Here is a 26,250-nt window from a genome sequence, read left to right on the forward strand (position 1 = left end):
TATTTTTTCAACTCATTCTCTCCCAGTCCCGATTGGTGCTTTAAGAACTCAAGAGTAGCCAGGCATGGTAGTGATAGTGCATTTTAATCTTAGCACCGGGAGACAAGGCAAGCTGGTGCTACATCATGAGATTCTGTCTTTGCCCCCCACCACCCTGTAGCGAATTTTCTCCTTAAAAGGATATATCCAAAACTTAAAACTTAATGGAAAATAGAAATAATAATTGTTCCCTGATAAAGCTCACTTTCCTTTAACATGGTTGGTGCAGTAGTATTCAGAGAACTTTTGACTTGTTGACTTTGGAGTCTGTTCACTATTGAAGTTCTTTGGTTAAATAGAGCCTACCACCCAATATACTATCATACATTGTATCATTGTTTATGGTGAAGAGAGGGGGTGGGTGGGTAGATGCTGTCATGCCTCTTCATTTAAAAAAATAAAATCTCTCGACCAGGCGGTGGTGGCGCATGCCTTTAATCCCAGCACTAGGGAGGCAGAGGCAAGCGGATCTCTGTGAGTTCAAGGCCAGCCTGGGCTACACAGAGTGAGTTCCAGGACAGGCTCCAAAGCTACACAGAGAAACCCTGTCTCGAAAAACAAAACAGAAAATAATAATAAAATTTCTTGGTTATTAGAACTTTACTACTATCACTATAAAGGCATTAGATAGCTTTCAGAATAATTGCAAAATGTGCTGGTTGATTTCTTCCCAGTTATGTTCTAAAAATTGGTCATTCCATTAATCTTTAGCTCCATGCTCATGGCATAAATGAAATACTCTATTGAGCTCTCTGTTCTTTTTTTTTTTTTTTTTTTTTTTTTTTATTTTTCGAGATAGGGTTTCTCTGTAGCTTTGGAGCCTGTCCTGGACTAGCTCTGTAGACCAGGCTGGCCTTGAACTCACAGAGATCCACCTGCCTCTGCCTCCCAAGTGCTGGGATTACAGGCGTGTGCCACCACCACCCAGCCTCTGTGTTCTTTTTGATTAGCCTTGTGTAAAGTAGCAAAAAAATGTATCAAGGGGGTAAAGTTAATGAGATTGAAAAATTCTCTCTCTCTCTCTGTTTTTTTTTTTTTTGTTGTTGTTGTTGTTGTTTTTTGTTTTTGTTTTTTTGAGACTAGGTTTCTCTGTGTAACAGTCTAGCTATCCTGGAACTAGCTCTGTAGCCCAACCTGGCTTTGAATTCACTGAGATCCACCTGCCTCTGCCTCCGGGGTGCTGGGATTAAAGGCGTTCACTGCCACCACCACCACCACCCAGAGAGATTGAATTCTTGAAGTACAGTGTATATACCAGGGAAATCTCAGAAGCTGGAGGGTAGAGGACCTGGGAAAGACAGGACTGCTACTCTGAGGTTTGGGTTGAGTGATTGGACTGATCCTGTTTTTTTTAAAAGCCTACCAGCTGGATACTTAATTCATGATAACTTAGAAATTTCAACTTTTCTATTTCCCATATAGGTTTAAGAAAGTCTACCAAGAAGCGCAGTGAGTCCCCACCTGCTGAGCTCCCCAGTTTGAGGAGGAGCACACGTCAAAAGACCACGGGCTCCTGTGCTAGTACCAGGTAAGTTATTTAGTATTTTTGAGTTTACAGTTTTCATTTACCTTCTTTTGCTCAAGTGTTTCAACTTTTATCATAATCTTTCTGTACATCGTAAAATTACCAAATAATTTTTCCTTCCCCTCTTTGCCTTGCCCCCTCCCTTTTTCTTCTTATTCCTTTTTACCTCCATTTTCTCTCCCGTCTTTCCTACCACTGCTATGATAGGGTCTTGGTTGTGTGCAAGGTAGCCTGGAATATATTTAATATTTGCTTGCCTCAGTCTCTCAAGTCATGGGATCACAGGGATGTACCACCACACCCAGCCCAGTAATATATAGCAATGCACTTTACATATTTACATGTTAAATAAAATTAAAGGAATAACTTGACATAACTTTATGCACACACACAAAAAAAATCACCTTTTTTTCTAAATTGGTGTGTGTGTGTGTGTGTGTGTGTGTGTGTGCGCGCGTGCGTGCGTGCGTGCGTGCGTGCGTGCGTGCGTGCGTGCGTGTAGCCCTAGCTGTCCTGGAACTTGCTCCGTTTGCCAGGCTGGTCTCAAACTCAGAGATTGACCTTCCTCTGGAGTGCTGGAATTAATGGCATATGCCACCATGCCTGGCCAAAAAATAAAGCAACGAACTGCAACAACAAAAAACACTTTTTCTAAATGGATCAGTGCAACAAACATATTTAGTGATTCTAACCATGTCTTAATTCCTGTTGCAGTGGTTGGGCTGAGTAATCCTAGCACTTGGAGGAAGAGGCAAATAGATCTCTTGAGGTAGAAGCCAGATTGGTCTACAGAGCTAGTTCCAGGGCAGCAAGGGCCACATAAAGAGACCCTATCCCGTAACAAATGAATGAAAAACGTCAAAATGAAAGCCCAACTTTCATAATCAGTGCCTCAAAGGGGTAACACAAACTATGTTACTTTTTGACACATTTATACTTTTTCCTCTCTTGCAAAAACATTGTTACAGTTATTAGCAGTATCTAGATATTAGGTTGAGTTGGACTTAGTTTCTCCTCCGGGCACTCTGGTGGCAAAGGTAGGCAGATTTCTATTAGTTAAAGGCATGCCTGGTCTATGTAGTGAGTTCCAGGCCAGCCAAGACTATTCACAAGGTACTCAAACAGTCTGCCAAATAGATCTCCAGTGAATATCTTTTGTGCAGATTGGACTTGTTTAAAGAAAGGTGAACTTTCCCTGTGATATACTTGAAGAACCAAAAAGATGCCTGTTTTAGTGGCTGTATCACTAGGTATGGTGGTATATACCTTGCTTTTAATCCCAGCATTTGGAAGGAAGAGGCACTCAGATCTCTGAGTTTGAGTCTAGCTTGTTCTTCAAAGAGAGTTCCAGGACAGCCAGGGCTGTTAAACCGAGAAACCCTGTCTTGGAACCTATCTAAACACCCCCCCCCCCCCCAAACAAAACAAAACAAAACAAAACAACCCCAGTCTCAATGAGAGAGAGAGAGGAGAGAGACAACAATTTTGAACAATCAGTATAGATAGGTCTAGGGACTGAACCAGGGTGCTCTGGAAGAGCTGCCAGTGTTCTAAACTACTACACCATCTTTTTTGAGACAAGGTCTCACTATGTAGCCCTGACTGGGATTAAAGGTATGTGCCACCATCCTTGCTATTTATTTTGTAGCCAAATATCAACGCTTCCTCTTTTAAATATAGTTTCTTCTAGGAAATGGAGTAAAACCATTAATGGGTCAAGTGAGTTTTAGCCTGCCTTATTTCTGTTCAGACTTAAGTAAGCAGATTTTTGAATGGCATTTGGTTCTTCACTAAGTTCTGATCACTTTCAATGGTTAATGATGATATGAGAAGAGAATTTTACTTTTTCTTTTAAAATGGAGACAGGGTCTCTCTATATATCCCTGGCTGTTCTGGAATTCACCATGGAGACCAGGCTAGCCTTAAACCCAAAGATCTGTCTGCCTCTGCCTCCTGAGCTGCGATTAAAGATGTATGCCACCACGCCCAGATAGACCATGGATTTTTTTTTTTTAATAGCCTGAGGATAAAAAACTTCTGTTCCCTGTCCCCCACACACATTTTTTTTCATATTGCTTTTAAAATATCTAGCCGGGCGGTGGTGGCAGAGGCAGGTGGATCTCTGTGAGTTCAAGGCCAGCCTGGTCCACAGAGCGAGATCCAGGAAAGGCACAAAGTTACACAGAGAAACCCATTGAGGACTTGTGAGAAAATAATTGAGTTCTGCAGAGCTTTAGTTCCATTTTGGGCAAAGTTTTCAACTTTTTAAAAAAAAGATTTGAAATAAATATTGATATATAGAGGTGCTTTAAGGGGGCCAAAGCTAACTGATCCTTTTGAGCTGGAGTTATAGCCAATTGTGAGCCATGTAGATCCTGGGAGCTCAGAATTGATCTCTGATCTAGAAGAGTTATATGCTCTCTTAACTGTGGAACCAACTCTGCAGTTCTCCCTGCCCCTTTTAGTCTTAACAAAGAGTTATAGTCTGAATTTGCTGTATGTGAAGTCAGATAATTTAGTGTTAATATAATTTTCTTTCATTGCACCCTTTTGGTACCCATGGCCATGTGATCAGTGCATGTAAAATTACTTTCAGTATACATGGTCATGTTATGCACAAACCATCTAGCATACTTGAATTAAACAGTCTTGGTCCACAACCTTTTATGAATTGTTAGGGTTTTTCTTACGTTTTATGCTTTGGTGACCTAATGAACTTGTGGGCTTCTTTCAGAGAAACAGGATTTGAGGGTAGCAACTTGTTACATGCAGAGTATTTAGCCTAGAATGTTGTGAAAATTACATGTTGGATGAATTTGAATCTCATTTGCAGCTTGGTAATAAGTTAGGTTTGAATGAGTTCTTTACTTTTGAAGGAAAGATTAGTTAAACCCACTCCTGTTTAGAGAATTTACTAAACAAACAAACAAACAAAACCCCTCAAGTACTCAGGTAATTAAGAGCTTCATTTTGTTTGTGTTTCTAGACACTACCAGGTTGCAGTAATTTTTTTTCCCCTTCAGGAGGATCTACTTTTCCATTTATCTGGAAGTGTTTAACGATCATGTCTATAAAGATGACAACAGCTCCCAGTAACACAAAAGCTTGTACTGTGTGAGCTATAACTTGGAAGAATTTCAGATATACAAAGTCTTAGTGATTTTCTGTAACAGTTTTTATTTAAAAGGGAGAAGAAACTGGCTTTGTGCTGTATGAATTTGAGCTTTGTGTTGACTATACATTGCTCCTCCTGCCTTGGTAATGCTCACTGTGATGACATTTCTCTATTGCAGTCGGCGAGGCTCTGGCCTGGGCAAGAGAGGAGCAGCTGAGGCCCGGCGGCAAGAGAAAATGGCAGACCCTGAAAGCAACCAGGAAACAGTAAATTCCTCAGCTGCCCGGACAGATGAAGCTCCCCAAGGAGCCGCAGGTAGACTGGTACTACTTAGCTCTAAGACACTTTCTTTTGTCTTACAAATTTACTTTTGGATGAATTTTCTTGTTTCGAAGTAAGGTGAAAAAAGGAGGGAACAGAATTATCATAGATGTTACCATGAAATATCTTTTTTGCCCCCTATTTTGTTTTACGTCATAGATTGGGTGTTTTTGATTAGTTTATTCATTGTTATAATTTCAATTATCATCCATTCCATACATTTACTAATTACATTCAGAGGGCTTCATAAGGAAGGTGTAAATTTTCCATTTAAGGTTTTTATATATTGACCAATGTGTGTGAGTTGACTAACAATTGTTTTAGTGAATTTAAATTCTTAATAAAAATGTAAGGATGTACTTTAAATCTCTTTGTAAGCATATGAATCTTAGCATTTTGTAAGCCCTAAAAATTTACTTTGTTCTGAAGCTACTTTTATAATAGTATTTAGATTTTTATGGGCTTTTAATTTTTTTTCTTGATAATCTTTGGATGGCAAAAATTAGAAAAGACATTTTTTTTCTTCCTTTTAGCTTTAAGTATTTGTTACCATTAACAGAATTGTGGCAAGTGAATTTTAAAATCTAGTGTGAAATTACTCTTTCAAAACAAAAAATACTCTAATTCTTCATTATGAACATGTATTTCTATAATCATGCTATATCAAATTTAATTGCAAAACATATACAAACTTTTGTACGAAGCTCTATTATGTAGTGTGATTTAATATTAGAACATACAATAGTTTTCTCTTATGCCTGTGGTTGGTCATTAATCATTTTGCTGGAAAGGCCTGGTTACCCATGGTTACTGTATTCTGCTTAGCTAGGTTTATTTTGAAGTCATTACTGTATCCCAATTTTTAAGAAAAATTATAGACATTGGATTTGTAGCATCTCTTCTATTGAGAAATTACCTTTTAAAAATCACCTTCTGTTTTTCTTAATAGTTAATTGGTAAATTTCTGGAAGAATATAAGCTTTTTCATTTGCAGGCTCATTCAGGCTGTTGATAATACACAGCTTCTACTTGCCAGTGTTGAACATCACTTCCTAAACTTCCATTATTTATTTCAAGTGAGAATATTTGAAGTATGAGGCCAGTTCCCAAATAAGTAACAAAAATGAAATTTCTGAATATATTGTTAGAGTTGACTCTTACAATAATTATAACTGCAGTGCCTGTTCACTCTGCAGATGTGGCTTCAAACATTTTCCATATATTCCCATTGAATATTCAAAACAACCTGCTGAGGTGTGAGTTCTGTTACTGCCATTTTATAAATGAGGGAAAACTGAGGCACATTGGTTAAGCTTTCCCAGAGTTCTAAGCTAAGATGCTTGACGCTTCAATCCAGGTCGTAGAAACCGAATGCACACAGTACAGGTGTGTTTTCTCCCTACAGGTTAGAAAAGTTTAATTCATATAGATAAACTTCCAGGTTAGAAAGGAGAAGTGCCAGTGGATTTGGTCTTTGATACATTATCTTAGAAGATAAATGTTCAAAGGGAATGTAGTATGTATGTTTTATTGACATTCATATTTGAAATCAGTGTGATATAGCGCGCCCCTCCTTTTTTTCTTTCTTTCTATCTCTCTCTCTCTTTTTTTTTTTTTGACAAAAGATACACATAGGTGTTGACTGTTATTTAAGGAGCATTGAGTTGATTAAGCTTTGGAGGTGGATAGCAGAAATTCCTTTGTTGGCTTGTGGCAAAATACTTGTGAGATAATGTATTTTATTTTCTCTATGTGTAAAATACAAATCAAAACTAGCATAGAGGACACATCTGTGGTGTTTTCAACTACTTTTTGATGTCTGTCTCTGGAAGAGTGGTTCTGTAGTTGGTAGACTTCTTTCAGAATAGTGAAATGGCAAGGAAAAATAGATAATGGTCTGGCATTCACTTTTTAATTAATATCAAGACTTCATAACTACAAGAAGTGATCAGGGTCATGTCCTAGAAAGCAACTGTTTTCGTTGTTTTTAAAAAGACAGGGTCTCTACCTGGCTCTCTGCTCTTGTCTAGTTGTTATTTTCCTCTGTTCTGTCCTTGTTGTCTTAAGACAGGAAAACTCCCTCCTTCACCAAATAGTGGGGTTGGGAGTTATCTATTGTGGTGCTTTTGGTTTTATTTTGTTTTGAAATTAAAAATGTATAAAAATAATAACAGTCATATAAAAAAAAAAGATAGGTTCTCACTATGGAGCTCTGGCTGGCCTGGTAGTCACTCTAGCTTCCAACTCACAGAGCTCACCTTGTTTCCCCTCCTAAGTGCCGGGATTAAAGGTGTAAGCTACCATACCCAGCACCCAGTTTCTTTTCTTTTCCTTTTTTCTGTTTTGATTTTTTTTTTTTTGAGATAGGCTTTCTCTTTTTAACGGCCCTAGCTACCAGGCTGGCCTCTGCTTCTTGAGTGCTGGAATTAAAGACCTATACCACCACCACTTGGGAAGCACCCAGCTTTAAATGGGTGCTTTTCTCTCCCTCTTTTGTTTAGTACTACAAATTTTGTTAGAACTGTTTTACCCTGTGATGGAGACTACATTAAAGGAAAGCTGCTTTTTGTCTTACTACGAAGTTTTATGACATACAAATCTTCCTAAAGCTTTCTTTACTTACCCATGATATTTAGCAGTTTTTGGCAAATAAAAATCCTTCTGTAAGCCTTATTCCAATGTTGTTATCTTTCCTTTGTAAGAGGTTGAAATGTTTATAAAATATAAACGATTGTCTCTGCTGTAGAGGCAGAAATGGTATGTCCTGTGAATAAAGTTTTTGGGTTTGACTAATGAATTTTTGAGTTGACAGCTGTTACAGTTCACCAAACAGCTATCTATTTTTAATTAAGTTAGCTTAAAGGCTAGGCTAGCCTGAACACCTAATTTTGTAAAACAGTATATAAAGGGAACTTAACATCATTGGACAGCTGTGTCAGACTTGGAAAGAGCTGCCAAGGGCTGGGGAGGGACTCTGTGTCTAAGAGCTTTTGCTGCAAAAGTGGAAAAGTATGGATTGAGATCCCTAGTACCTCTATAAAAAGCTGGGCTTGGCTCTCTTCTTATCACTTATATTATCAAATAACGAAAGGGCTGGATTAGGCCTTCGGGCCACTCTTTGTTAGCTTTTGTTCTAATCTGTATTTAATAATTAAAGAATCCATTGAAGTTAAAGTATATAATATATATAGAAATATTTTCTAAAAATGTAGAATTGGTTGGTGACTGGCACATTGACTTCTTTTACTTTTAAATAAGGTCGTGTGGGGGGGGGGCGGGGAGGGAGTGAGGGAGGGAGGGAGAGAGGGACAGACAGAGAGGGAGGGAGGGAGGGAGAAACAGAGAGACAGAGAAACCCCTATGCTGGTGATGCACTTGCCACCATGTCCTGCTCAGAAGAACTCTCAAAATTTGTCAGTCATAAACCTGTGTCTTCTTGAATGGCATTTTGTCATTATCCATTAAGCAGGCTTGATGATATTCTTAATGATGTTGTCATATGTAGATCAAACCTATTTTTGAGGCTGTGTAGGTTTCAGCATACACTTAGTGATTTATTGGACTACTAGTTCCTCTAAGAATAGTATTTCTCGTTTGGTCAGATTCATAATATTTGCTGCTGTTAACTTAAACTGGTTTTGTTTTTTATTTGGTTCATACATGTTTTGTGTAGTGGAATCCTTCTACTTCATTCTACTTTAAGTTTTGACTTCTTAGCTGCCCTCTTTTTTTTTTGGTTTTTCGAGACAGGGTTTCTCTGTGTAGCTTTGTGCCTTTCCTGGAACTCACTTGGTAGCCCAGGCTGGCCTCGAACTCACAGAGATCCGCCTGGCTCTGCCTCCCAAGTGCTGGGATTAAAGGCGTGCGCCACCACCGCCCGGCAGCTTCCCTCTTTTTTATAGCAATTCTTTGCACTTATGTGTTAATTGTAATGTATGTCTTTAGTATTTCACTTTGAGTATGTATAATCTTTTCATACTCTTGCAATTAGAGAAAGCAGATATATGGTTATTTACATTTCTGAAATGTCATTTAGAGTCTGACTTGATTGAGTGGCTGAGGAATCTGGGAGAAAGCTCTTTCAAGAGCTTGAAGGTTACAGAGCTTATGTTTATATAAAGTAGCTGAGCTCCCCTTTTGCTCCTAAATTTCATGGAAGAGAGTGTAGAAGGGCTGAGTGTGTAGGGTGATACATTTATTATAGTCTGTAAGCTTTGGTTTTCTTTAAGGTAAGCCAGACATACAAGATTAAATGCTCCTCCTAATCCTTACCTTCCCCCCTCTCCCCAAGCCTCTAGTTCTGTTGCAGGGGCTGTTGGCATGACCACCTCTGGGGAGAGTGAATCGGATGATTCTGAGATGGGACGATTACAAGGTAAAGACAGCTATTGAGTTTGCAAGAAATGATTATTGCAGGCTGCAGATCCTCCTATTCTTGACTTGAACGAACTCAGTTCATATATATTCACTTGAACATTGTCTAGCAATTCTAGGTATACCTGCACCTCTGGGAAAAAAAATTGTGCTTAATGACAACATGATGCTTTGGTTTCAGAGATGACCTGTCTGCGTCTTCATTTTTACTGTTTAACCAAGCAAAGCCTCATATTTGTTCAAAAAAATTTCTTCACATGATTACATGTGTAATTGGCTTTAGTAATAAATTACGAAGCACCTCAATATGTTGTTATTCTCTGGTATCTAAAAACATAATAATAAATTAAATAAAAATAAATCTAGCAGGGTGAGTTTTCCCCAAGTCCCATGTTACTTTCGTAAACTCTAGTTTTCTTTCTTCTTTTTAAAAAAAATTTGACATAGCCTTTAAAATACAATCTTGTATTATGTATACTCCATGTATATGACTAGGTAGGTTTGTACTTATATCTCAGATGATGGATTTTTAATAGATTTCCAATACATTATATGTAGTTTCACATTGCTTTACTACAGTTTCTGAGAGAAATAACAAGTTTTTAAAATTTCCCCCTTGATATCACTTAGAAGCATAGCTTTTCTTTGTTAACTGGTAAAAATGGTGTCATGATTTTCATATTTTTGGACAGGTTTACCAAAATCTCTCTGGGAAGTAATTTTAATGGGAAAATGAGGCAGGGGCTCTTAATATATGACTTACTTAAAATAGTAATTTACCTTATGGTTTTCTTACATAGTTTTGATCAGAATGTATTTTTAAGTTCTCTCCAAAACTTTAACATATTTGAAGATGTCATGGGGGTGCTTTAATTTGTAGCAACTAAATTTGTGTGTCTGAGGTCTTAGAAATTTAATTTAGTTTCTTTTTTTTTTTTTTTTTTTTGGTTTTTCGAGACAGGGTTTCCCTGTGTAGCTTTGCGCCTTTCCTGGAACTCACTTGGTAGCCCAGACTGGCCTCGAACTCACAGAGATCCGCCTGGCTCTGCCTCCCGAGTGCTGGGATTAAAGGCCTGCGCCACCACCGCCCGGCTAATTTAGTTTCTTTTAAAACTTAGAGTAGAAAGTAACATTGGGCTAACTCAATTGTGTGAGATGAATCACTTCCTTGACATTTTTAGGTAAGGTCAGTTGTTTTAAATCAACTCAACTACTCCCCTGCCCTTCTTTTTTCTTTAGCCCTGTTAGAGGCCAGGGGTCTTCCTCCTCACCTGTTTGGTCCTCTTGGTCCTCGGATGTCACAGCTTTTCCATAGAACAATTGGAAGCGGAGCTAGTAAGTGAATACTTTAAAATGTTTCCTTCCTTGAAGTCTCTGAATAATTGTTATTGGTTACTTGTTGGTGTGATAATTTAGCATCTTTTAGATTTCCTTCTGTAATTTTATTTTTGACTGCTAAGTAATCCACGTTCTTATAAAAAAAAATAAAAATTTTTAGCTGTAGGAAGGAATCATACAATTATGTCATCTGATTACATATTTTGAATTCATTTTTTTATCTGAAGCTTTTTATGTTATTACAAAATTTATCTCATAAGACATTAATGTGAACCTGATAGCGATTTCTCTGCAGCATTACTTCTTACCAGACTTCTATCAGATTAATTATAACCCAGATTTTACATACATGGTTGACATAACAGTGACTATTTGTAATCTTAATTTATAACGGAATATACTGTTCTATAGTTAAAAGTCCAGTTAAAGTCTTTTTGACAACATCTAATCATTTTTTAATAACCTCATAGCTTGCTAGCTAATATATACGTACCATCAAGTATTTGAAATTTTTAAATAAAATCTTACAAGTGGTATTTGTGTGTGTGTGTGTGTGTGTGTGTGTGTGTATGTATGTATGTATGTGCGTGCGCGCAGCGCGCCCGTATTTGGAGGTCTGAGGGCTACTTTGGTGTTGGTCCTCTCTAGTTTTGTATAGGTTCCAAGGATGGGAGCTCAGGTTGTCAGGCTTATGTAGCAAGCATCTTTATTTGATAAGACTTTTTAAATTTTATTTTGTAGTTAAAACATTGCATTATATGATGTGCCTAATGGCACATACCTTTAATCCCAGCACTAGGGAGACAGAGAGCAGGTAGATCTCTGAGTTTGAGGCCATCCTGGTCATCAAAGTGAGTTCCAGGACAGCCAAGGCAACACAGAGAAACCCTGTCTCAAAAAATGAAAACAAAAAATTAAAAAACATTGCATCATGTGTAATTTTTATTCCCGAATCTTCCCTCTGGTATGTCTCCTCACAAGAAACAAACTGCGGGCTGGATAGATGGCTCAGAGGTTGAGAGCACTGGCTGCTCTTCCAGATCACCAGGTTCTATTCCCAGCACCCACATTGCATCTTACAACTGTCTGTAACTCCAAGATCTGACATCCTCACATAGACATATATTCAGGCAAAACAACCAAACAAAACACCTCATTTCTGGCTTTTATTAGCAAGGAAAACTTAAAAGCAGTTGTGTTTTTTGTTTCCCTTCATCTCAGGTGACATACTCTGCCACAGAGTTCCCTTTTTGAGAGTTTTGTGAATTATAAAATATTGCCCCAGGCTTCTTTACAACTCTGGGGTTCTTATGTCTCCCATGTATTGGGATAATGGGTGGATGTAGCTGGAGTTTGCTTTCTGGGTCCTGCCAAGCCCCAGCAGTCTGACAGCCCACTTATACAATAAACACACAGACACTTATATTATTTAAACTGTTTGGCCTAATGGCTCATGCTTCTCGTTAGCTGTTTTTATATATTAAATTAACCCATTTTTATTAGTCTATAATTTGCCACGTGGCTCGTGGCTTACTGGTACCTTACATCTTGCTAGTCATGGCGGCAGCTGGCAGCGTCTCTCTGCCTCAGCCTTTCCATCGCCCAGAATTCTTCTCCTCCTTGTCCAGCCTACCCTATCCTTCCTGCCTGGCTACTGGCCAATCAGAGTTTTATCTATCAATCAATCATCCACAGCAGGTGGATACTACCATACCTATCTTCTTGAGAACTCTTAAATATTTATTTACTACCATATACTAACTAGATACTGGTACTATCCTGATCATAAGTACATTTAAGCCGAGTTGTTTTCTACACGGAGCCACCTTGTATTTCTCTCTTGTCTTAAATTGGACATCTTATCTTGAATTGGACATTTTTTTTTTCTATGAAAACAGGGTTGTTGGATCAAATGTCAGATGTTCACAAAGTTTTATTAGCTACTAATTCACCACTGTGGAGATATAGAACCCTGTATTTTTACTTATTATGTATAACAATAGTATAGTACTATAGTTATATTTTGGGGCTTTTATAAAACTTAAGGTGAGAACTGTTAATTTTGATAATCATTTTGTATTCTTTTATATAATTTTTCTCTTCTCTACTAAACTGTCAGTTGTGTGTTTTAATGGTTTCACTAGAAATTATTACACATAACCTTAAATAATTTATCATATCACAAACAGTTTAAGAATTGAAGTAGTTTAGATCCTGACCTCCTCTATTACTGTTGTATGAGATATTTCTTTTCCATTCATTCATTAACTCATTCATTCATTTAATTACGCTCAGTGATATTCATTATTACACTCATGATATCAATTACATTTGTGGTATTCATCGATTATATTCGCAGCATTCATTCAATAATTCTATTTATGATATTCATTAATTACATTAATGTATTGATTTATTACATTTATGATATTATGTCTTGATACTACTGTCGATTTGTGGGACTTTCCCATCACACAAAACAGATTCTATACTTAGGAAATCATTGCTCTATATTCTTTTCTTCTCCATCTTGAGATAATGTCTAATCTTTCTGTCTCTATGAATTTGTATATTCTGTATATTTCATGTAATACAATTCTATAGTATTTGTTCCCTTTTTTTGAATGTAAAAACATGTACAACTGCAGGAGAAATAATAGATAGCTTGAACATCAAAACAGGCTATAATTCAACAGTCCAGGGTTATTTTAAACAGTAAAATATTTTCTCTATAGAAAATAGTAAAAATGATAACATTTTCCAATAAGTCCCTTTAAGCCAAATGCTAGCTGAATTTTTTATATATATATAAAAATATTGATTAGATTCTGGGATACAGAAGAAACCTATTTTCATTTGTTCAGCGAGCTATGTTTTATGTAAGTTGGGTAAGTGAGATTCCTATTCATCTTCCCCTTCACTGTTAGATTTACGGCAGACATTTTTTCTATAGGCTAATCCATAATCTAAAAAGATTTTAGCCTCCCCTCCTGAAAGTATGGCCAGCATTTTCTGTCATCAGCTTGATACGGTACAAATTCTTATCCTAGTAGTGAAATGTTTCACTAAAGCTTGCCCAGTGATTGGGAAAAACCAAAACTTAATTATAAGCCACAGTCATCCTAGGGTCCCCCCTGCTATGTAGCCTCCCTGGGTCTGTGGGTTGGAGTCCGATTGTCCTTCGCTTTTTATCTAGTATCCACTTATGAGTGAGTCCATACCATGTTTGTCCTTCTGAGTCTGGGTTACCTTACTCAGGATGATATTTTCTAGTTCCATCCATTTGCCTGCAAATTTCATGATTGCATTGTAAAAAAATTGATAACATTGGGTGGTGGTGGTACACACCTTTAATCTCAGCACTTGAGAGGCAGAGGGGCAGGTGAATCTCAGTGAGTTTGAGACCTGGTCTACAAAGTCAGTCCCAGGGTAGCCAGGGCTGTTACACAGAGAAACCCTATCTTGATAAACAAAAGAAAACAAAACTGAGAAACCCTATCTTGATAAAACAAAACAAAAAAAAAAAAAAAGGAAAAAAAGAAATTTGATAACAAATAATTGTTTTAGATGCATTATTAAAAATGTTTATTCTTTCCAGCTGAAGGACTGTATTTCATAGAGTTAAGGGTGACCAATAATCATCTGTTTTTGTTTGAAAAATCATTGGGCCCTTAAATTTCAAAGGATATTTTCTTTTGTGAAACATTTTCTATCAGCACTTTTTTTTTCCTGATTGCTATAGTTTATCTTCATTAAACTTTTTTTTTAGTTTTTTGTTTTCTTTTTTAGGATTTTCTTTTTCCTGTGAACAAGGGTGTGTGTGTGTGTGTGTGTGTGTGTGTGTGTGTGTGTGTGTGTGTGTGTGTGTGTGTGTGTGTTAGTGCTTCTGTGTAGTCTTGGCTGTCCTGGAACTCTATAATTAGGGCTTTCTGCCTCTCTCCTAAGTGCTGGGATTAAAGGTTTGTGCCACCATGCCCAATACCAGTTTGTTTTTTCTTTTCTTTTTTTTTTTTTTTTTTTTTTTTTTTTTTTTTTTTTTTTTTTTGGTTTTTCGAGACAGGATTTCTCTGTGTAGCTTTGCACCTTTCCTGGAACTCACTTTGTAGACCAGGCTGGCCTCGAACTCACAGAGATCCGCCTGCCTCTGCCTTCCTAGTGCTGGGACTAAAGGCGTGCGCTACCATGCCAGGCCAGTTTGTTTTTTCTAAAGTTGTCTGCTACAATCTTTTCTTACTTCTTGCTTTGTATTGAGTTAATTTGAAATACTGTGCTTTTTAGTTCTAGGCAATTCATTGATTCTTTATAGCAGATTTCTCTGTTGAAATTGTGTAGTGTCACTGCCCCTTATTTTCTTTTGTTGGTAGTGCTGGGGCAATTGAACTTTGTGCATTACACTGATAAGCCGTATTCCCAGCTCATTGTTTTTTTTTCCGAGTATTTGTCACAGTTAATATCTGAGAAGTGTTGATTTTCTTTTTCCTCTCTTTATAATTCTTAGTCCTGTGTTCCCAGTTTTTTTTTTTTAACAATTAAGCCTAGTATTTGTTTTATTTATGTATTTACAACATTTTGTATAAAAGAACTGAAGAGACTTGACAAGGTAACTTTCATTCTTTTTCTTCATAAAACATTCACTGACTCCTCCTGCATCTTTTTATGTAGCCTGAGAACTAAGAATGTCCTTTACCTTTTTAAATGCCTGGGAAAAACGCATCGTATTTTGAGTTTAAAATTCAGTATATTTCAGATTTTACTATCCATAAAGTCTTAGTGGATCAGAGCCATGTTCATTAGTTTTGTACTATCTGTGTCTGTTTTTGAACTAAAATACTAGAGTCCAGAACTAGTTAAGATAGCTACAGTGGAGATCGTATGACCTGCAAAGCTTAAAATAATTATTGTCTGGCTCTTAGTAGAAAAATATTGGCCTGCCAATTCCTGGTCTCCTGTTTATTGGAATGTTTGGTCTGTGGCTATGTTTTAGGTTTCTGAAATCCTTACATGCAAAGATGAGGCTGTGACTAGTAGTTGGAGTGCTGGTGCTTTGAACTTTTTTTGAACTGATGCTGCAAATTGCCGGTAGCTTAATAAGAACCAAAGCAGTTCCATCCCATTCTCCTCCAAGTTGTCAGTTACATATATATATATTTTTAAAGATTTATTTATTTATTATGTATGCAGTGTGCTGTCTGCATGTGTGCCTGCAGGCCAGAAGAGGGCGCCAGATCTCATTACAGATGGTGTGAGCCACCATGTGGTTGCTAGGAATTGAACTCAGGACCTCTGGAAGAGTAGGCCAGTGCTCTTAACCTCTGAGCGATCTCTCCAGCCCCTCAGTTATATTTTCAGTGCAGGCCTGAATACTTTTATTTAGTGCTGCTGAGTTTAGTAATTCCATTTTTGCTTTATGATGCCTTTCAGATATTAAACATTAACAGAATTGGTCTTTACTCCTAAATTAGTGTTTTTAATCTTTGTGATTATATGGGGAACGTTTTTTTTCCATATACTTGATTTCAGCATAGGCGCTAATATGTCCTGTTGTTACTAAACTTGCTTGATGTTGAGATGACTGGCCAGATACACGGTAACACAGTTCTCATTAAATTTTTGTTTTGGGAAAAGGGTATTTTTAATCTTTTGTATATTATACTATATAATGTATTAATTGCCAGTCCATTAGAAACATCTCTCTTTTTATCTGCACCAAGTTTTGGTAATAAGTACATTTAGTCTACTTAAGAAACTGCATGGGGGATAGAGAGATGGCTCAGAGGTTAAGAGCACTGAATGTTATTCCAGAGGTCCCGAGTTCAATTCCCAGCACCCACATGGTGGCTCACAACCCATCTGCAATGAGATCTGGCACGCAGGCACTACACTGTATACATAATACACAATAAATAAATCTTAAAAAAAACAAACAAAAAACAAAACAAGAAACAGTGGCATGGGTGGTGATGGCTGCTGCCAACTTTATTCTCTTTGTTTTCTGCTAGTTGAGTTGAATTCATGACATCATCTATGCTGGTCACATGGTCTACCATTGAACCCCTAACTCAATTGTTTATGAGTATAAAATGATCATTTTATATCTAAATCTACTGCTCTAGTAATTAGATTTCTTCATACATCATTGATATGTAGCAGTTTGGCCATTGGTTTTACTAAAGGTCTCTTTAGAAACACAGTTGGATATAGGGCTTTTAGATAATTGCAATCTCACTGATAATAATTATACTTAAGATTGCCAGCTTCAATGTTTATGAGACCACCCTTTGCATGGCATATTTGCCAGTTCTATTCTGTTTAGGTGATTATGTTTCTGAGTTCATATAGGTTGAAAGTTATTTTCACATATTTTTGTATCCACATTTATATATTTTAAAACTTAATGATAACTGGTATAAAAGCCCACTGTGCAAATAATAATTTGAATAGGGAAGAGACAATACACATTGGTAGATTTTACTCATTTGTTTACCATCCTGGGGATGGATCCCCTGAGTTTCATGAATACTAGGGGAGGCGCTGTAGCACTGAGCTTTTACAAACCCCAGCATTGGTTTTAATTTTGAGTGCTTTCTTCACTGTAATGAATTTGCAAAATGGAATTGAGGCTTAAAAAAAGAACCTCTCCAGCAGCCAGCACCTGCTAGTGTAGTTAGAACTACAAAAGTTGTTTGTTTTTGTGTTAAATACTTCATATCTTCAGATGCATTATTCTGCCTGTCTTAATTTTGCTTCCTTTTCTCTACTCTTTGTTTTCTATTTAATCCTGGTGTGTATATTTAAAGAAACATAACATTCTTTTGACACCCGGATACCATTATTAAGAAATTTTTATTGGACGAAAATTGTACTCGCTACATTCATTTCTTTGAAAGTGTAGGTATAGCAAAGCAAACAGTTCCTGTTTGTTTTTGGTGATTTGAATTTTGCTGCTAAAAATTAATCAACTTGTTTAAGTTAAAAAGGCATAAACCAAGTAATTGAGGTCATGTTAAGGCTGAGCAGACACAGTAGCTCTCTTTTGAGTGTTTAAGTGGCATAGACTTGAGTTTGCTTTCCTTTTTTCTTTTTGCCTTATAATGTCTGTTTCCAGGAGTGGGTATTCCTTTAAGGTTTTCTGTGTTATATCTTTTATTTCTACATGGTTGGAGAAACATTTGTTTTGAAATCTGATCTTAGAGTACTACTGAGCCATCTCCCCAGCTCTTCAATGTTTATTGTAATTTAAAAAAAAAAGATTAACATTTTTTTCCTACGTGTTTGCGAGTGTTTCTACATGTTTCTATGTACACATGTATGGATGAATACCTGAGGAGGCCAGAAGAGGTGTTAGATTCCCCTGGAGTTGCAGTTATCCATGCTCGTGAGCTGCCTGACATTGCTGCCAGAAATAGAGTTGGAGTCTCTGGAAGAGTAATATTATTCTTAACTGCTGAGCTGTGTCTCCAGCTCTCAGTGTTTAAAAGTAATGCCTTCTATTCTCTTGAAGGTTCTAAGGCCCAACAGCTTCTTCAAGGACTACAAGCCAGTGATGAGAGTCAACAGCTTCAGGCAGTCATTGAAATGTGTCAGCTATTGGTTATGGGAAACGAAGAGACTCTAGGAGGGTTTCCTGTGAAGAGTGTTGTTCCAGCTTTGGTAAGCATACTTACTATTTTTCTGTTGGTTTACTTTGCCTATGTACATGCTGTTCAAATAAATACTCTCTCTTAATGAGCTGTATACCCAGCTTGAGTTTGTAAATATTTTTGCGCCAAGTTTTTGTTGAAGTCACTCGCTTGATCTTTATTACTTAAATGGTTTAAAGTTATTCAGCCTATCAGTAATGCTTTGTTTCTACATTGTGAAAAAATGTGTTAGGGTTTATTGTTCAATTTCCCAGTTTTTGGGACAATAATAAGCTAACTTATTTTGGGTTGTCGTTGTGGTTGAGAAAGATTGAGTGTTTATTACTCAATCCCAGCTTGACATAATCTAAAATCACTTGGGAGGGATCCTTGATCATCTTGGCCTGGGCTCGTATCTTGGGGAATTGTCTTCTTTATATTAACTTGAATATGCAGCCTATGTGGGCTCCACCATGCCCTAGGCAGGGCATCCTGGACTATATATACAGAGATGGTACTGAACAGGAGTAAGCATAACTGTTTTTCACTGTTGTTGTGATTGGCTGCTTTAAGTCCCTGCCTTGACTTTTCTGAAATGATGAACTCTATGCTATACTTGTTAACTGAAGTATAACCCTTTCTTCTCTAAGTTGCTTTTTTCAGGGTATTTTATCCTAGCAACAGAAATGAGATTAAAACAATTGACATTTACAAGTCGTAAATATATATATGTAATATATATAATACATGTGTTACAGCTGATTGATTCCATCTTTCAATTAGAAAACTTGGTGTTTCCTATGAAAGCCTTTTGAATTTAGATGTGTTTTTTAAGTGACTGATTTAGATGGTGAATGTGTATAAATGTTTTAGTTTTGAAGAACTTTTTCAAGGCATGTATTATATATATTTACCCAAGAAGTCATGGGTATTGTATATCTTTTATTATCACCAGTTAATTGAAGGGTACTTGATACCTGAAATACAGTGCATTTAAAATTTTCCAGTTTTGCATTCCTTCTTTTGACAAAAATAGCTGCAATCTCTGTGAAGTCTTTTTCAAATGAGAAAATAATGTAAAATCTGATTTTTAGACTTATTTATTTGTGAAATAATTACATTCATATCCTTTATTAATTGTAATCTCTAATATATTCAATCCTATTTTCAAATCACATTTTATTGTATGATTAACATATTGCTATAATGGTACTCATTTCAGATGTACACAGAATATAAACTGTGGTCTTCAGTCTGTGTTGATATTAATTCAGCAAATACCAGTCATTGCTGGTGCTAATGATGTGTCAATTGGTAAATCCTCTGTTAATGAGCTTCTTTCAAGGATATTAGAACTACTAAAATGGTTGGTTATAAGCAACAGAAATGATGATTTTTTTAAGTTGATGACTTACAACAGCATTGCCAGTCCATAGCTGTTGCATGTAATGAATGACATCATAAGCATAATTCTGACGTATGCCTTGCTGTCATTGTGTGTGTGTGTTCTTAATACTTTGTTATGTTTTTAACAGATAACATTACTGCAGATGGAACATAATTTTGACATTGTAAGTACATCATGTATTTTTAAAGGCACTCTAAACTTTAATATGAGTATTTATTGAATAAAATCTCACCTTGTTTTCTAGATGAATCATGCTTGCCGAGCCTTAACCTATATGATGGAAGCGCTCCCTCGGTCATCTGCTGTTGTAGTAGATGCTATCCCTGTCTTCTTAGAAAAGGTAGTCCTGATTTAGTACACCTTGTTCATAAGTGCACAGGAGGAGTCAAGTTTTGAATTCTTTAATTCATATCTATGATGTAATTGAAGTCTGTGTTTTCAACCAATATACCAAAAAAAAAAAAAACATTTTATGTACAACAGACTAGTAGTTTAAAGTTGAAACTAATAAATCATTTACAAAATAAGCCCAATTTTATGATTTTAATGATAGTATTGAATATATTAATATCAGAGAACAGCATAAAGCATTTCATTAGAAAATAATACATTGGGGGCTGGTGAAATGCCTCAATGAGTAATAGTGCTTGTAGGGTAAACCTTCTGATCTGAATTTTTATCATCTCTGGAATACACATAAAAAAGCCAGGCGCAGTGGTCTCAGCACCTGTAAGATAGAGGGGAGATGAGACACGAGACACTTGAGACCTGCTTGTGCACAGTGGAAGGGCTTCTACATGTGTTCCATAGCATAAACACATCACAATCTGTAAAAATAAGAGAAAAATAGGACAGTAGAATTGATAGCTATTTATAATCTCATTTGATAGCTGATAAGTTTGAGACAAAGGATCTTGCTCATGTTCACAAAATTGACTAGTGGAGAAAGGAAATTTTTCATATGGTCAGTGGTTAGTAGGTTGTGCTTTTGGTGTATATTCTAATTTTTTTTTAATGCGTAATGATAAAATATAATTACTCCAATGAAATATACTCTAAAATTTTAAGCCTGGTTTAAAAAAAATTTTTACATGTATCAACTCATTTGTTATAAATAGGAAGTTTTGTCTTACGGTAATATATATTTTTTTTTTTTTTTTGGTTTTTCGAGACAGGGTTTCTCTGTGTAGCTTTGCGCCTTTCCTGGAACTCGCTTTGGAGACCAGGCTGGCCTCGAACTCACAGAGATCCGCCTGGCTCTGCCTCCCGAGTGCTGGGATTAAAGGCGTGCGCCACCACCGCCCGGCTATATTTTTCAGTATCCTGAAACTGAGTAAATTGTTGGGAGGAAACTGCCAGCTATGCTTTCTAGCTTTTACTCAAGGGTGAGTTGTTTTTTAGTTTGGTTTCATGGTGGAGCTAGTTTAAGTGGCTACAAATAGAGGAAGTAAAGTGTTCATGTAGATAAAGTATTGTTGAAGAATAAATAATAACCTTTGGTACCTACTTTAATGTTTCTAGCTGCAAGTTATTCAGTGTATTGATGTGGCAGAGCAGGCCTTAACTGCCTTGGAGATGTTGTCACGGCGACACAGTAAAGCCATTTTACAGGCGGTAAGTGTTGTTGCTGAAGGACTGTATTTCCTTTGATGTTTATCTCAGAACTACATTGTGCTACTTCCTTGTAGCTCTGGAAGAGGACATATTCCTCCGAAGTGATGTACTAGACATTTTAATAGTTATTTTTGGTAAAGAATATTTTCTCTTCACTTTAACAGTTTTCTGTATTTTAGGGTGGTTTGGCAGACTGCTTGTTGTATCTAGAATTCTTCAGCATAAATGCCCAAAGAAATGCACTAGCAATTGCAGCTAATTGCTGCCAGAGTATCACACCAGATGAGTTTCATTTTGTGGCAGATTCCCTACCATTGCTTACCCAAAGGCTAACTCATCAGGTAAAGTATGAATCTGTTTCCTATGCCATGAAAGTTTTTTTTTTTTTTTTCCTTCCCTGAGGTCTTCTGATTGGATGTGTATAACTTAAAATGTTCTGATCTATGCTTCTTTTTAAGTGTATTATCCAGTCACATATTAATTAGGTTATTTTTTTTAATAAGATTTTGGCAGATTTACTCAAATGATAGGTAATTTATATGTTCAGTATCTTTATATTGATAGCAACTATGGCTTAGTAACAATTGAGATTTTCCTTTGTAAGGTCAGAATTTACTTTCAGAAGGATCTCTTTAAAAGGCATTGGGAGTGTGGGTTAAGACGGGAAGAGACAGGTTGTCTTGAAATAGAAATGAAAAGTGCAAATTCCACCTGTTGGGGTTGGAGGAGAGTGGAGTAGGTATGTAAAAGGTAAAACATTAGAAATAGTTTAAGAAGCAGAATTCATACCACAATTAAATGGAGGAGATTGAGCTGCCACATCTGGAGGTCAGAGAGAAACTGTTTTCTTGTACCCTGTATCAATAATGTCATTTATTACTGAGACACTTTTTAAGGAATCTACTTTAAATTTGCTTCTGCAAATTATGTTAAGCCTTGTGAAAATTAGATGTACAGAATATACTTAAGGGATTATATATAAGATGATGGGCTCACATTTGTCTCTTACATTTCTATAATGATAAAGATAGAGTAAAGGCATTAAATTTTTTTCTTTTTTTTTTGTGGGATAAGGGACAGCTTACAGTCCAGACTATCTCCGAATTTGAATCATTTCAAGTCTACATCATACATGCCTAGTCAGTTTGTTTCTTATCTATTTTGGGGATATGATCTTACTATAGCCCTAGCTAGCTTAGAACTCACAGAGATCAGTTGGCTTCTGGCCCCCAAATGTTGTGATTAAGGAATGCACTTAATGTAATTAAGCAAATGCTTAATTTGCTTATTCTTAAAAGCATAGTTGAAATTGAGGTAATTTAAAATATATTCTGTAATTCATTGTGAAAATCAATACTAACTAACATCCTTACTTCATAAATGAGAACTAAGAATCAGAAAATTTAAATTAGTTGACTGCTACTTTCTAGCCTGCTTTCTTGGGAATCTAGTAGCAGCAAAGATGTGCACTTTTGCAATTTGATTTATATTTTTACAGAAGGAAGCCTCGTTGCTCCATTAATGAAGTAAACATAATGTTGGTTTTGTTGTTATGAGGAACATTTACAGATGTTTCTTCAAGAGGCCTGTATTTTTATAGCAAGTCTATTCTAATAGCCAAATCTTTTTTGGTTATCAGGAACTTCATTCCTTAGTGCTTAGGGCATTGGATCTGCTGATGGTGTCAAATTCGTGAATCTTCAAGTCTCTATGCAAATGTATATGTTCTTTAATATTACCAACTACACTTTGCAGGTTTTTCTTTTCAAAGCTCACATCTGATAATGAGGTTACCTAGATTTGAGGCAAAGAAAGAACTTAATTGACTGGTGGTGCTAACATTTTATATTAATAAACTTTATTTTCCTTTGTGAAAAAATAGGACAAAAAGTCAGTAGAAAGCACTTGCCTTTGTTTTGCACGTCTAGTGGACAACTTTCAACACGAAGAGGTGAGTATCATCTTTGGTAGTATATTTTTTAAAGTTGTAGAATCGCTGAATTACAGCATAATAATTTCTTTTCTTGTGTTCATGAAGAATTTACTGCAGCAGGTTGCTTCCAAAGATCTGCTTACAAATGTTCAACAACTGTTGGTAGTGACTCCACCAATTTTAAGTTCTGGGATGTTTATAATGGTGGTTCGCATGTTTTCTCTGATGTGTTCCAACTGCCCAACATTAGCTGTTCAACTTATGAAACAAAGTAAGTGCTGTTTTATTATTGTATTTTAAGCTGTAAAAGTCAACCTAAGTCACAGAAGTAAAAGAAATGATAAATGCCATTGGATATTGAAGAAGAAATATGATGAGGTCAGGACTGTAGCTCAGTGAGTGGTAGAGGCTTACCTGACATATATGAGGTCTGGGTGTTTGATATCCAGCAGTGCTAAAGATCTTTTCTGTTTTTTTGAGACAAGGTCTTTCTATGTAGCCTTGGCTATCCTAGAACTTGCTATGTAAGCCAGACTTGCCTTAAACTTCCATAGATCCACCTGCGTCTTTGGTGCTGAGAAAAAGTGTATGCTGGCACATCTGGCTTGATCATGTACTTCTGATGTTATATTTTCTTAAAACTCACCTTTGGTGTTTTTAAAACTAATGACTCCAGATCATTGATTCCAATGTCACACTAATCATTAATGATCGTTCATAAGTTTTATATTAAGGTAACTTCTTAAGGTAACTCAATTCTCTCAGCCCGTTTGATTTTCTCCAGCGAATTATTTGAGTGCAGAATGCTTCTCTCAGAAAGCTGAACCTTATTTCTACTGATCAATAGCTCCAATTTTTAATGATTTTACCAGTTTTCTATTTCTTAACCAGTGACAAATTGTCATTGACCCCTCTTTCTTAGGCCTTGTCTCATAAGTAAATGTCAGAAAGTGGTATGGTTTCAGTAAACATTTGTGTTATGATTCTTTCTTACAGAGTCAATAATTGTTGGAACATCTATAGTCATGATTAATAATTTCATACTTAGAATTTTGAAATTTTAATATACAATCTTGAGGAGTCAGTTTTGCCTTTTACTGAAGACTCAGCTTTTGGCCCCACTGTTTCAGACTGTATAATATTTTGTTTGGAGAAACCTAGTTTCACGTTCCACTGTATTTCTTATGAACTAATGCATTGACATAGACCTTGGCAAAAAGACAGTGTGATTGAGGTGAATAGTTGGACAGATTGAGCACAATGCTGTCTGCCTCAGTGAAATTGAGAAATATTTAACTCCTTCTCAAGTAGTTTTATTAACTTACTCTGAAGTCTCTAGGACCTTTTTGAAGCTTGATTAGTCCATAGTTTCCTAGGGTCAGAGAACAGCTTCTCTCTAGTTACTGTTAGGCACAATAGTCCTGCTTTAAATACCAGCTTGGGAAGGGAAGTCAGTTCTTTTCTCTGAATACACTGGATAATTTTCCTTTAATGTCACATTTTTACTTCTTTTGCATATTCCAGGAAATTTCCCATATAGCATATGGAAGCCACTAGACACATTTTCATTCTACAGTGATAAGTAATTGTGAGCACGTTTACCTTTTTGTGGGGTAGTATCTTAACTACTTTCCCGATCACTTGTAAAAATAAACTACACAACACAATTTCAAGGTCACTTTTTGTGGTACTGCAGAATGAAGCTTGAAGCCTGCTGTATGATAAGGAAGTGGTCTGCCTCTGAATTCTGTTCATGCCCATTAAAGCATCTTTGTGAAACACTAGAGTGTATTTGTATAACTTGACAAAGTTAACAAAATGGTACCTTTCCAAGATAATAAAAAATGTAATAGCTGGATTTGTGTTCTTTCACATGTACATAATATGTATACAAACCCACTACAGCTAACAGACACAACTTTGTCTTAGGTTTTAGTGTTTACAGTGACTAAACCTCTGCATCTGAGTGATTATGGTGCTAAATTCTCCAGAGACTGATGTCTTAGGGGAGTGGAAAGTTAATATGGAGAACATTTTAATTATGTTTGTTTCTTGAGTTAACATGTAAGCATCATGTAAGGCAGGAAATGTGAGCTCCAGATGCTTACCTCATAGGCCATGTGCTTCCAGTATATTTGAAAGGAAGGTGGTAAGTGAATGAGTGTATTATGTTTTGTTGTTGTTGGCTTAACAGACATTGCAGAAACACTTCACTTCCTCCTGTGTGGTGCCTCTAATGGAAGTTGTCAAGAGCAGATTGATCTTGTGCCACGAAGCCCTCAAGAACTGTATGAACTGACATCTCTGATTTGGTAAAGAATGGGGACATTTTCCTTGAGAGTCTTAATACCTACAGATGGTGCAGAAAGTTACTTATTAAAATAATTGCACTTTTCATTTTCAGTGAACTTATGCCATGTTTACCAAAAGAAGGCATCTTTGCAGTTGATACCATGTTGAAGAAGGGAAATGCCCAGAACACAGATGGTGCAATTTGGCAGTGGCGGGATGACCGAGGCCTCTGGCATCCCTATAACAGGATTGACAGCCGGATCATTGAGGTAGTAGTTTCATTGTACCATTTAAATATGCCTATTTTTGTGGAGAGTGGGTGTAGGGATGGAATGGGGAGGTGGTTGTGTGTGTTTAGTGTGCTCAGTTTTGAATTAACTTAAGATTCTCTCATTTTGTCTCCTGAGAAAGAAGGTCCTCATTCTGTTGAGGTCAGAAAACATGATGTTCTAGTCCTGCTTCTGCTGCTAACTACCTGCTTGGCTTGGAGCAAGTAATCTAAGTTCTTTGTCCCATAGTTTTGTTTCCCAAAGGAAACACTGGAGGGTTAGACTATGTTTCAAAGCCAGGTCTTTTATTTCAACCAGAAGAAATCTCCCAATGTGTGCTTTTTATATTTAATGGGGGAAAAAGTGAAAACAAATACCTGCCCCAGGGTGAATACAAAAATGG

The 26,250-nt window shown here is 36.6% G+C and overlaps 1 protein-coding gene across 16 annotated transcripts in view; it reads left to right on the plus strand.

Moving 5' to 3' along the window:
• Trip12 (thyroid hormone receptor interactor 12) overlaps positions 1-26,250 on the plus strand; it is a 133,140-nt gene that overhangs the window by 55,539 nt on the left and 51,351 nt on the right. For 8 of the 16 annotated variants that reach the window (XM_052750568.1, XM_052750570.1, XM_052750572.1 and 5 more), the window contains 13 exons: positions 1,462-1,567; positions 4,858-4,994; positions 9,292-9,375; positions 10,614-10,709; positions 18,214-18,362; positions 19,867-19,902; positions 19,984-20,079; positions 21,261-21,353; positions 21,533-21,694; positions 23,236-23,304; positions 23,392-23,557; positions 25,481-25,598; positions 25,691-25,847. In XM_052750568.1, the coding sequence (XP_052606528.1) occupies positions 1,462-1,567; positions 4,858-4,994; positions 9,292-9,375; positions 10,614-10,709; positions 18,214-18,362; positions 19,867-19,902; positions 19,984-20,079; positions 21,261-21,353; positions 21,533-21,694; positions 23,236-23,304; positions 23,392-23,557; positions 25,481-25,598; positions 25,691-25,847 (1,469 nt within the window). Of the gene's footprint in view, positions 1-1,461; positions 1,568-4,857; positions 4,995-9,291; positions 9,376-10,613; positions 10,710-18,213; positions 18,363-19,866; positions 19,903-19,983; positions 20,080-21,260; positions 21,354-21,532; positions 21,695-23,235; positions 23,305-23,391; positions 23,558-25,480; positions 25,599-25,690; positions 25,851-26,250 lie in introns of all 16 variants that reach the window. The other 8 variants (XM_052750565.1, XM_052750569.1, XM_052750571.1 and 5 more) reach the window with 2 other exon arrangements.

This window comes from Peromyscus californicus, unplaced genomic scaffold, assembly GCF_007827085.1.
Source record: "Peromyscus californicus insignis strain IS unplaced genomic scaffold, ASM782708v3 Scaffold_21__1_contigs__length_65335640, whole genome shotgun sequence".
In the NCBI taxonomy this organism is placed as follows: domain Eukaryota; kingdom Metazoa; phylum Chordata; class Mammalia; order Rodentia; family Cricetidae; genus Peromyscus; species Peromyscus californicus.